General features: G+C 39.1%; 1 protein-coding gene across 1 annotated transcript in view; it reads left to right on the top strand.

Moving 5' to 3' along the window:
• Positions 1–13,123, top strand: part of ITGA2 (integrin subunit alpha 2) — a 109,097-nt gene that overhangs the window by 56,415 nt on the left and 39,559 nt on the right. Inside the window, exons 10-13 of the mRNA XM_011227850.3 lie at positions 1,391–1,467; positions 3,445–3,583; positions 5,017–5,162; positions 6,752–6,895. Of these exons, the coding sequence (XP_011226152.2) occupies positions 1,391–1,467; positions 3,445–3,583; positions 5,017–5,162; positions 6,752–6,895 (506 nt within the window). The remainder of the gene's footprint in view (positions 1–1,390; positions 1,468–3,444; positions 3,584–5,016; positions 5,163–6,751; positions 6,896–13,123) is intronic.

Genomic DNA, 13,123 nt, shown 5'->3' with positions numbered 1-13,123 from the left:
GTAGAAATACCAAATGTTCAAGAGCTCACTGTATGGAACATACTTCCAGTTGGCAGAAAGTCCCACATGACCCAAATTCTGGTTCCTGGTGGTTAACCCAAATAACTCTCAGCAATAGTCTATTTTATTGAGCACCTACTATATGTCAAGTACTCTTTCAGAAGCTGGGTCCAAGGGCATTGCATAAATTAAGCATTCATTCCTCAGTCTTATCTTTACCTCCTGATTAGCCACTGGAGACTTCTACACCCAAAATATTATGCTTCTTTAAACATCCAATGGTACTTCTAAGTTATTGAAATCATTAGTGGCTTGAGATAATATGAAATTATTTGGCTACCTATGGTATGTCTTATGCTTGTTTGTGGTGGCATGAACATGAATAATCACAGTGCAACCTAAATGCTAATTAGAAGTGATTTTGTGCCTTATCTGCTATTTTGGATTTGGGGGAAGCACTGTTCTACTTTATTAAAAATTATCTTGAACACCTGGCTGGCTTGGTCAGTGGAGCGTGCAACTCTCACTCTCAGGGTTGTGAGGTCGAGCCCATGCTGGGTGTAGAGATTACTTAAAAATAAAATCTTTAAAAAATTATCTCTATTCATCCTGTAAATCTCATCTTCTAAACAAGTGACTGTGTTGTATGGTATACATTATATATATATATCACTCTCCATATCAAAATGGTAGTCCAGGAATTTATTAATCTTTTGTGAAGAGTAATGAAATGTAACCATGTTGACCACACTGTATGGAAAATGAATACTAATTGAGTCTTACGATTTGACTGTCAGAGGCAAGCACGTATGTAGAAATAGGACAAGCTTCCCAGTTGGTAAAATTCCTACTCAGTCTTGAATCCTGGATCCTGAAGCCTAACCCAAATATCTCTGTCTGCTCTTCACTACACATCAACTGCCTGGCTCTTCCAACTGCATCTGAGATGCATGTACATTTACCAGTACCAATATTTAAAAGCTAAAAATTCAGTTAGTTTCTTAGCTAGTCATAATATTGTTTTAAAAAGGCCATCACTTCAGTTTTTATTTTACCTCATCCCTTATGTTGAATATTTTTGATATCAGGAACATCATACGCATACCAATAAGCACATTAATGCATAATCGAGATTAACACCAACCTCAAACACTACCTTGGAAGTCTTGTGGGTTGTTGTTGGAACACTTCCTTAGTGATTTCCCCCTCCCAGAATTTGCCAGCTTTATGTTTTCGAGCGAACATCAGAACGTTGCGGGTGTATGAGTGTGTGTATGTCTGTATATGTGTGTGTGTGCATGTGTTCACATGTGTATGTGCATGCACGTGTGTTTGAAAGTTTGATTCAAAAAGTGACAGTGATATAATTCTTGAAATTGTCATCTCCCAGGTACTACTCAAGGAGGAGACAACTTCCTGACGGAAATGTCACAAGTGGGATTCAGCGCAGATTACTCTCCTCAAAACGTGTGTATATCAGACAATTTCCGGCCATGCTGTCATTTGACCTAACATTTCGAGGCACAGTAGCTTTATATATAGAATGGAAAAAACGGCCATCTAGTGATCAACAGTTCTGATTCCCAGTCATAGTCATTCAGTTTCTTTGTGCTGTTGATTTGTCATCTAAAAGATGAAGGATAATAATGCTTTCCCTTCCCTGTTTAACAGGGATTTTTTATGGAAAAAAATGGTAATATGCAAGAAAGCATATGAGTACTCCAAAGGGCAGGCACTATATTAATTCAAAGAATTATCATTGCAGGAATTTACTTTAAATCAATTAACTACTGGAAAGTTTATTAAAAACACAAACTCTTGGGGCATCTGGGGGGCTCAGTCGGTTAAATGTCTGACTCTCAATTTTGGCTCAGGTCATGACCTCAGGGTCTTGGAATTGAGCCCACTCCATGCTCAGCGGCGTGTCTGCTTAAAATTCTTTCTCTCCCTCTCCCCCAGCTCATGGACACACACTCTTTCTCTCTCGAATGAATAAATGAATGAATGAATAAATAAATAAATAAATAAATAAATCTTTAAAAAAACAAAACACAAATTCTTGTCATCACCATCATTGTTGAATTCTGAGATGCCAGAGTATCTCTTTTCAAAGAGCAGAGACACAAGATGGTTGAAAAATGTGAGGAGTTAGGAAGAATGTGAGGAGTTAGGAAACGTGAGTTGGGAAGCTTTCTTAGCTCAGAAGATCCATTCTTCCTTCTCATAAACATCTACCTCCCTGGGCTCTGGTTCCAACTCTCCTCAGGGTCCCAGTGGAGTAGCAGAGGGACACAGAGATGGAGGACACTGGAAAAGCTTAGGGAACAGTATGAACTCAGAGGACTTGTTTGCCAGAAGGAAGGACCAGGAATGGCTTGTTTTTTTCTCTAGAAGTAAAGGTGCTTTGTTTGGATAACCAATTGTTAGGAATGCTCATAAAAGTTACGGGTTTTTCCCTAGGAAAGAATATAAATGAACCCACACACAGAGAATTTTGCACACAACTTCCTGAGGTTTTTTACATGTCCTGAAGTCCTTTCCTGCACCCCTGATGCGGAGTCCCAAATTTATGACCGTCATTCACACAATTTCATGGTCTCTTGTCCTCAAAATGGGACACTTTTTCCTATTTGCTCTATTTTTAATGGCTTATATTTTTCAATCCAAAGTCTATATCTTTGTTTTTTTCTGAGATCTAAGATCAAAAACTTAAAAATAATAAATCCCATCCTGACAAATCCTGCCTTGTACGTTGACTTACAGCTTTGACGATTCAGATTGGATTTTGAGTCAGTCCAGAGCAGCCTGTCCTGGTTTCTGTACCAATCTTTCCTGGCACTGTGCTGACCAGTGGCTATTTTCCTCCAAGGAGATGGAATGTCATACTATAGTCACCTTTTGTAGCTGTGCTGTCTTCCAATAGATGGACTAGAATATAGATGATGGAGGAACATTTGAGAAGAAGGAAAGAGGAAGAAAGTTGAAAATAGAACAGGTCAGAAGAGGTCCTCCTATGAGGACGTGCCTGGATAGCAGTGGGGCCCACCTCTCCCCCTCTGTCAGCTGCACTTCCCATTTCTCAAGCATGCCTCACGTCCCACCCTGAGCTTTTCTCATGAATACGTGGGACAGGAGGCTCACAACTGTTCGGCATTTGCACATGTGCACCTTCCAATGGAAATTAGAAGATGGCTATGTGCTCCTCCCATAGTGTTGTAGAGATTTATCTACAGAATGTAGCAAGATAACATGGCCTGGGGGAAGGCTGTTTTCCAGCACAAAATATAGTAAAACAATGTGGACACATAACATACATTCATATACATTTTACTTCATCATTTTCTCCTTAAATCTAGGCCATTTATGTCAATGTTTTGCCTACGTTGCATTCCTGTGCTTTAAAGGTAGTTTGTTCTCATGATCTTCATTTTTCAACTCTTTTAGGACATTCTGATGCTGGGTGCAGTAGGAGCTTATGACTGGAGTGGGACTGTTGTCCAGCAGACATCTCATGGACATTTGATCTTTCCTAACCAAGCCTTTGACCAAATTCTGCAAGATAAAAATCACAGTTCATATTTAGGTAAGGCATAGCAGCATTTGACTCAGCAAATTTAAGTTCCCTTTTTATAAATGAGGCCCTTGCTGAATCTCGGGATCTGTTCAGCAAAGCCCTTGAAGTGTCATCTAAGTATTATATTTATTGTACGTGTTCATGTTGCCTCTTTGCAAATTGGGCCGTATCCTAAAACTCTTCAATGACACACTGTATTACACTTGCTGATCTCTTCTGGCTGTTCAAGCAGCTGTGATTGTGCTTCTCTAAAATGGAAATAGTTCCTAAAAGCCAATATAGTAAGTGGTAGTCTTATATTATGTTAGAGTTCTTAGTCTTTTTGTTCCTATAATAAGCAGCCACTGATTTTGAGCACCTGCGATGGGACAGTTCCTGAGCTGGCAATTCTATCTATACAAACATTTTAATCCTTCCAGGGCACCTTGACGCCTCAGTTGGTTGAGTGTCTGACTCTTGATCTCAGTTCAGGGGTCGTGAGTTCAAGCCCCACATTGGGCCCCACGCTGGGCATGGAGCCTGCTTAAATTAAAAAAAAAAATCCTCCCAACAATCCTTTGAAGAAAGTATTATTATCCCCATTTTACCCTCGAGAGCCCGTGAGGTTAATAACTTTCCCAAAGGTAAACAACTTAGTGGCAAATCCAGAATTCGAACCTGGGGCAGTCTAACTCCAAAGCCTATGTTCTTCACACTGTGGGACATTACCTTTTAAATTCATGTAGTCATTCAAGAAATACTTGTTCAGTGCCACGTTCATGAGTGACTGATGGGACAACCCCGAATCTAGGGCCTGCTTTATAGGTAGGTATCCCATCTCTGCAGGGCAGTGCTGCCAGTCATAGGGCAGGAGCAGTTCATCTTAGAAGAAGGAAGATGTGCCCGCAGTGATGTGCCCAGGCACACTAGGAACTGTGCATCCCCCGGAAGGAGTGCTGACAACACCGACTCCCATTGTTGGCCTTCTGCTTAACCTCCCCTCTGGGGCACAGATGCCAACACTTAATATAAACAATAGAGAGCTCTCTGGCACAGGTGGGGCTTCTTTAGATAACGACCCCGTGACCTCACCACCATGCCCGTTGCTCCATAAAAGCTGGAGTTGAAGGTCTGAGTTGGGGTGGAGAGTAGTTGCCTAGTGTCTTGGATTGGCCGTCTGTGCGTGCGTGCCTGCCTTTGCCTTGCCTGCCTTGCCTGCCTGGTGGATTGCCCTTATCGGTAAGTTAGCCCGACTGAAACTCTAAACAATACAGAGTGGCTTGCTTTGTGTTTCAGCATTAAAATACCTTCTCAGTCTGGAGGATACAATACTGACCCTCCTCCGTCTTCTAACACCTCTCCCCACCTCCGCAACAAAAAAGGACCTCTGGTCCTCTCTACTAACTGAGAGCTTATGTGGCTGAGCATTTCAATAGTACCTACTCTGTAACTTTTTCTCCTAGGTTACTCTGTGGCAGCAATATCTACTGGAACCGATATCCACTTTGTTGCTGGCGCTCCTCGGGCAAATTATACTGGCCAGATCGTGCTCTACAGTGTGAATGAGAACGGCAATATCACAGTTATTCAGGCTCACCGAGGTGACCAGGTAAATGCCATTGTGTAGCAGGTGAAATTAACTGCAGGGACAACTGGGGCAGATGAGGAGTGGGAGTTGATAGAAATGGAAACTAGCGTTTATTGAAAGCCGAACTGTGGCTGGTTCTGTAATCTGTATTTACTTGAATATTCCTTGAATCAACTGGGTGATGGCCATTAAGGAGGGCACGTGAATGAGCAACTGACAAATCGATGAACTCTACCTCTGAAACTAATCATACACTATATGTTAATTGAATTTAAATAAAATTTTAAAATTCCTTAAATTTTCACAATACTGAGATCTACCATCCTCTTCTAACAGGTTCCTGAGAGTTTACTTTCCTAAGGTCAAATAGCTTTCATGGGGTTGATTTGTCATCAAAGCCTGTGGTGTTTGGCTATATTCAACTGCAAGTCTTTGACTCCCCAGATTAATAAAACATGGGTTTTATTTAATCCTCATGACAAGCACCTAACCACAGCTTTGTTGGCAAGCTCCCCCTAGGAGCAAATGATCAGGAGGAAAAATGAGAAGGGAGCAGTACAGCATTGTCAAGACTAAGCTACTCTGTCTGGGCCTGTCAAGGTGACCTGTGGCTTTGAGGTCTCTAAAATTAAAGCAACTTTCTTTTCCTCCATGTTCTTCTCAGCATGACTGTTTGGTAGTCAGAACAGCTGATGACTCCCAGTCATGGCTCACTAGAGCAGGGGCCAGCTGACGGACTCCTATTTCCTTACTAAACAGTTTGGACCCATGGGCTTGGCACATATTTGAAATGGGCAACCCTGATCTCTGACAACCAACAGAAATTGTCCTTCCTTGAGTCAGAAAAAAACAACCATTTAGATTTCCCTTCTCCGGGATTAAGTGTGATGTCTCTACCGTCTCTATGGATTTTCCAGGAATAAGAGGACCCGAGTCTTTGACTTCCTTGACCACAAACCAGCTATGATCACATATTTTCCTCACCTCTTTTCTATTTTAAAGAAGGGTGCTTTTATTTTGAGAGAAACAAGGACCGTATTCTAGAATGAATCTTTTCTTACGCATTTCTGAATCCTGCAGAGGTATTCACGGGGGCGTGCCCTGAACATTTAATCTTTCTGAGCCTTCCTGGGCCCTCTGCACTCGGCTCACACAGCATCTGGCCCTTGCCTCTACTAGAACATGCCTGACCACACAGCCCGGGCACCACCTTCCTCTCCCCTTCCTGCCTTTCTCCACAGCACACCTCACAGAACCTTCTAAGTGTTTCTGTTTTAAATGTGGTCTTTGAGCCCCCAGCATCAGAAACACCTGGAGTGCTTATTTAAAAGACTGTTTTCTAGATCGCACCCATTCAGAGTTTCTGGAAATGGGTCTCCACAATCTGTATTTTAAAGACACGTTCTTGATTTGTGTGCACACTGAGGTTTAACAACCAGCGTTCTGTCATGATACGACCTGAGAGAGTGGACTAGGTTGTCCATCTTAATGCTTCTAGCACCTTACAGGTAGTAAGCACTCGATTTTTGTTTGTTGAATGAGTAAATGAAAGTTCATTGTAACATTAGGAATGTAGGAGTTCTAGGAATTAATATGCTTTCTCGTTCAAGATTGGCTCCTATTTTGGGAGTGTGCTGTGTTCAGTCGACGTGAATAAAGACACCATCACAGACGTGCTCTTGGTGGGTGCACCAACGTACATGAATGACCTAAAGAAGGAGGAAGGAAGAGTCTACCTGTTTACCATCACAAGGGTAAGAAAAACTATTCAACTGACTTAGTTTACTTTGCTTCAGTATTGGTAAATAAAAGCTAATCTGCATTTTTGCAGAATAAAGAATTGAATGATAATTTTCATATGCAGTATGGTTTGTATCTCACCATTTTGAGGATGTATCCATTAATTTATTTTAAAAAACACATTAAAAAGCATAATCTTTAGAGAAAGAGCTTAATGTATAGTGCCCTGCTGTTTTCCCTGAAAGGTCTTTAAATATATAATATATATCCAAAGTATTGTCATTTTTTAAATGCATGCACATACAAAAATCTGTATTTCCTAAGTATCTCCTTCAATTATTCTTCACTGTAAAGGGATCATAATAACAGAACAAACTATCTTCCTAACATCTTATGGTGAAAAAAACAAATTGTACCAGGTACTCTGCAAATTTTTGTTTAATCCGGGATGTTTTCTACATTAGTGTGTCAGGAATTTCTGTTGCTTAGTTTAACAGTGAGGTATGTATACGTGCAGCTCTTGGAAATTTTAGTTCTTGCACATAAAAATTAGCAGACTGTAACTAGACTGAGTTCTCTAAATCCACACCCATAGTATAATGAACTTGGAGCTGAAAAGAAAATTAAAATCAAAGACACAAGTTGACACAGAAAACTGTGTAGAAAAGATGGGGGGAAAAAGGCAGCTGATATTAAGATAGTAAATATTATGATTTGCTGTTGTGATAGTTTGTCCTACCTCATTTATTTAAATGAATGTAAAAATTAGCTTTCAAACAGAAGCAATTAAAACAATTCTAAAGCAGGGGTGCCTGGGTAACTCAGTTGAGCATCCAGCTCTTGATTTTGGCTCAAGTCATGACCTCAGGGTCATGAGGCTGAGCCCCATGTTGTGCTTCTCTCTGACTGTGGAGCCTACTTAAGGTTCTCTCTCTCTCCCTCTCCCCCTCCCACCCCCTGCTCAGCTTGCTCTCTCTCTCTCCCTCCCTCCCTCCCTCTCCCCCCACTTAAAAAAAATTCTAAAGCATATAAAGAATGTATGATTGAATATTCAGTAAGGGAGGGGCATAAATATTTGTCTAAAAATTTAACAAATCCCTAGTTTCTTAAATGTTGTTTCTCAAACATTCTGAATTATCATTAATTGTTGGATGAGAAGATTTCCTAATACTTTGTCAATCTCAGTTACAAAGTGATTTCCATAAGATTATTATAGAGAAGAATCAACACTGACCTAGTTTCATGGTTGAAGAGCATTGCTTTCTTGTGAGGTCATGAAATATTTCCATTCCTGATTTCAAAATCTAGAAGAAAAAGAAAAACAAGAAAATGTCTTTCTTTGGGCAGAATTATTTTTTATAATGTGACCTGAACAGTCTCACTTTTTTTTTTTTTTTGAGTAGAGTTGACACACAATGTTACATTAGTTTCAGGTGTACGACAAAGTGATTTGACAAGTTTATACATCATGCTGTGTTCATCACAAATGTAGCTCCTGTCTGTCCCTTTACATTATAATATCATTCACTATATTCCTTATGCTGTGGTTTTTATTCATGATTTATTCATTACACAACTGGAAGCCTGTATGTCCCACTCCCCTTTTACCCATTTTGCCTGATGCTCTATCCCCCTCCTCTTTGGAAACCACCAGTTTGTTCTCTGTATTTATAGGTCCAATTCTCCTTTTTGCTTATTCATTTCCTTTGGGTTTTTTGGTTTTGTTTTTTGTTTTGTTTTGTTTTTAGATTCCACTTATGGGTGGAATCATATAGTATTTGTCTTTCTTTTTTTATTTTATTTTATTTTATTTTATTATTATATTATGTTAGTCACCATACAGTACATCCCCGCATTCCAGTGANTAAGAACACAGTAATAGTAGGGGACCTCAACACCCCACTATCAGAAATAGACAGAACACCCTGGCAAAAACTAAGCAAAGAATCAAAGGCTTTGAATGCCATACTCGACGAGTTGGACCTCATAGATATATATAGAACACTACACCCCAGAACCAAAGAATACTCATTCTATTCAAATGCCCATGGAACATTCTCAAGAATAGATCATGCTCTGGGACACAAAACAGGTCTCAGCCAATACCAAAAGATTGAAATTATCCCCTGCATATTCTCAGACCACAACGCTCTGAAATTGGAACTCAACCACAAGGAAAAACCTGGAAGAAACTCAAACACTTGGAGGCTAAGAACCATCCTGCTCAAGAATGACTCGATAAACCAGGAAATCAAAAAACAAATTAAACAATTTATGGAGACCAACGAGAATGAATACACAACGGTCCAAAACCTATGGGATACTGCAAAGGCAGTCCTAAGGGGGAAATACATAGCCATCCAAGCCTCACTCAAAAGAATAGAAAAATCTAAAATGCAGTTTCTATATTCTCACCTCAAGAAACTGGAACAGCAACAGAGGGACAGGCCTAACCCACTGACAAGGAAGGAGTTGACCAAGATTAGAGCAGAAATCAATGAATTAGAGACCAGAACCACAGTAGAGCAGATCAACAGGACTAGAAGCTGGTTCTTTGAGAGAATCCATAAAATTGATAGACCACTGGCAAAACTTGTCCAAAAACAAAGAGAAAGGACTGAGATTATTAAAATTATGACTGAAAAGGGAGAGGTCACGACCAGCACCATTGAAATTGCAAGGATTATTAGAAACTTTTATCAACAGCTATATGCCAAAAAACTAAACAATCTGGAAGAGATGGAGGCCTTCCTGGAAACCTATAAACTACCAAGACTGAAACAGGAAGAAATAGATTTCTTAAATAGGCCAATTAACTATGAAGAAATTGAGTCAGTGATAAACAACCTTCCAAATAATAAAACTCCAGGCCCAGACGGTTTTCCTGGGGAATTCTACCAAACATTCAAAGAAGAAATAATACCTATTCTCCTAAAGCTATTTCAAAAAATAGAAACAGAAGGAAAGCTACCAAACTCATTCTATGAGGCTAATATTACCTTGATCCCCAAACCAGGCAAAGACCCCCTCAAAAAGGAGAATTACAGACCGATTTCTCTAATGAATATGGACGCCAAAATCCTCAACAAGATCCTTGCTAATAGAATCCAACAGTACATTAAAAGGATTATCCATCATGACCAAGTGGGATTCATACCTGGGATGCAAGCATAGTTCAACACTCACAAATCAATGTTATACATCATATCAACAAGAAAAGACTCAGGAACCATATGATCCTCTCAATTGATGCAGAAAAAGCATTTGACAAAATACAGCATCCTTTCATGATTAAAACCCTTCAGAGTGTAGGAATAGAGGGTACATTTCTCAATCTCATAAAAGCCATCTATGAAAAGCCTACTGCAAGCATTATTCTCAATGGGGAAAAGCTGGAAGCCTTTCCCTTAAGATCAGGAACACGACAAGGATGCCCACTCTCGCCACTATTATTCAACATAGTACTAGAAGTCCTTGCAACGGCAATCAGAAGACAAAAGGGATCAAAGGTATCCAAATCGGCAAAGAAGAAGTCAAAATGTCTCTCTTCGCAGATGACATGATACTCTATATGGAAAACCCAAAGGAATCCACTCCCAAACTATTAGAAGTTATAGAACAATTCAGTAATGTGGCAGGATACAAAATCAATGCCCAGAAATCAGTTGCATTTCTATACACGAATAACGAGACTGAAGAAAGTATTTGTCTTTCTTTGACCTATTTCACTTTGCATAATACCCTCTTGTTCCATCCATGTTATCTCAAATGGCATGATGTCCTTTATAGTTGTTTAATATTTGTATGTGTACACATTTTCCTTACCCATTTGTCTATTGATGGACACTTAGGTTGTCCCCATATCTTGGCTATTGTAAATAATGCTCAATAAATAGGGGTGCATATATCTTTTCAAATTAGTGTTTCTGCTTTCTTTGGGTGAAATTATTGTATGGTATTTCTATTTTTAATTTTTTGAGGAATGTGCACACTGTTTTCCACAGTGTCTGCACCAGTTTGCATTCCCACCAACAGTGCACAAGGGTTCCTTTTTCTCCACATCCCTGCTAACACTTGCTATTTCTTGTCGTTTTGATTTTAGCCATTCTAACTGTTGTCAGCTGTTATCTCATTGTGGTTTTGATTTGTATTTCTCTGATGAGTGATGTTGAGCATCTTTTCATGTGTCGGCCATCTGTATGTTTTCTTTGGAAAAATGTTCAGGTCCTCTGTACAATTTTTAATGGGATTGTTTGGGGTTTTTTGGTGTTGTATAAGTTCTTCATACATTTTAAATATTAACCTCTTTTTGGATCTATCACTTGTAAATATCTTCTCCCATTCAGTAGGTTGTCTTTTTGTTTTGCCAGTGGTTTCCTTTGCTGTGCAGAAGTCTTTTATTTTTGTTTCTTAAGATTTTATTTAATTATTTGAGATAGAGAGAGCACGAGCACAAGTGGAGGAGAGGAGTAGAGGGAGCAGGGAGCCTAACACTAGCTCGATCCTGGGACCCTGGGATCATGACCTGAGCCAAAGGTAGATGCTTAACCAACTGAGCCACCCAGGAGCCCTGTGCAGAAGCCTTTTATTTTGGTGTAGTCTCAATAGTTTATTTTTGCTTTTGTTTTCCTTGACTCAAGAGATTTATCTAGAAAAATGTTGCTATTGCTAATGTCAGAAATTACTGCTTGTGTCCTCTTCTAGGAGGATTTTTTTGGCTTTCAGGTCTCACATATATGTGTTTATTTTGAGTTTATTTTTGTGTTCAGTACTAGAACGTGGTCTAGTTTCCTTCTTTAGCATGTAGCTATCCAGTTATCCCAGCACTATTAATTTAAAAGACTGTGTTCTCCCTATTATATTCTAGCCTCCTTTGTCATAGATCAATTGACCATATAACCATGGGTTTATCTGGAGTCTCTGTTCTGTTCCTTTGATCTGTGTGTCTGTTTTTGTGTCTGTCTTTGTACCATACTGTTTTGATTACTACAGCTTTGTAGTATATCTTAAAACCTGGAACTGTAATATACTCAGTTTTGTTCTCAAGATTGCTTGCACTATTCAGGGTCTTCTGTAGTTTTGTGCACGTTTTAGTATTCTGGTTTTGTGAAAAATGTTGGTATTTTTACAGAGATTGCATTGAATCTGTAGATTGCTTTGGGCAATATGGACATTTTAACAATATTAATTATTCTAATCCATGAGCATGGAGTGTCTTTCCATTTGTGTCATCTTCAATTTCTTTTGTCAGTATTTTATACTGTTTGGAGTACAGGTAGGTCTTTCACCCCTTTGGTTAAGTTTATTCCTACATATTTTATTTGGGGTGCAATTGTAAATGGTGTTGGTGGGTTTTTTTTTTGTTTGTTTGTTTGTTTTAATTTCTCTTGCTGTGAATTCTTTGTTAGAGTATAGAAATGCTACTGATTTCTGGGTATTAATTTTGTATCCCGCCACTTTACCGAATTTGTTTATTACTCTGGTTTTTTTTTGGTGTGGTCTTTAAGTTTTGTATATATATAATATCATGTTGTCTGCAAATAGTGACAGTTTATTTTCTTCTTTACCAATATAGATGCTTCTTATTTCTTCTTTGTGTCTGATTTCTGGGGTTAGGACTTCCAGTATTATGTTGAATAAAAATGATGGGTAAACAACCTTATCCTATTCCTGACCTCAGAGGGAAAGCTCTCAGTTTTTCACCATTGAGTATGACGTCAGCGTTGGGTTTTTCATATATGGCCTTTATCATGTTGAGGTATATTCCCTCTAACCCCACTTTGTTTAGAGTTTTTATCACAAATTGAGGTTGAACCTTGTCACGTGCTTTTTTTGCATCTATTAAGATGATCATTTACCCTTCATTTTGTTGGTGTGGCGTATGACATTGATTTGCAAATATTGAACCATCCTTGCATCCCTGGAATAAATCCTACCTGATTGTGGTGAATTATCATTTTAACGTATTGTATGCAATTTGCTAATATTTTATGGAGGACTTTTGTATTTATGTTTATCAGGGATATTGGCCGATAGTTTTATTTTTGTGGTGTCTTTGTCTACTTTTGATATTAGGGTAATACTCAGCTCATAGAATGTATTTGGAAGCTTTCCTTCTTCTTTTGTTTGGAATAGTTGGAGGGAGAATAGGTATTAACTCTTTAAGTGTTGGTAGAATTCCCCTGTGAGTCCATCTGGTCCTGGGCTTATTTTCTTTCTCTCTCCCTCCCTCTCCCCCCTCC

Source organism: Ailuropoda melanoleuca, chromosome 3, assembly GCF_002007445.2.
Source record: "Ailuropoda melanoleuca isolate Jingjing chromosome 3, ASM200744v2, whole genome shotgun sequence".
NCBI classification, from domain to species: Eukaryota; Metazoa; Chordata; class Mammalia; order Carnivora; family Ursidae; genus Ailuropoda; species Ailuropoda melanoleuca.
The sequence above is the reverse complement of the archived record's forward strand: the minus strand, read 5'-3'. Positions and strand labels throughout refer to the sequence as shown.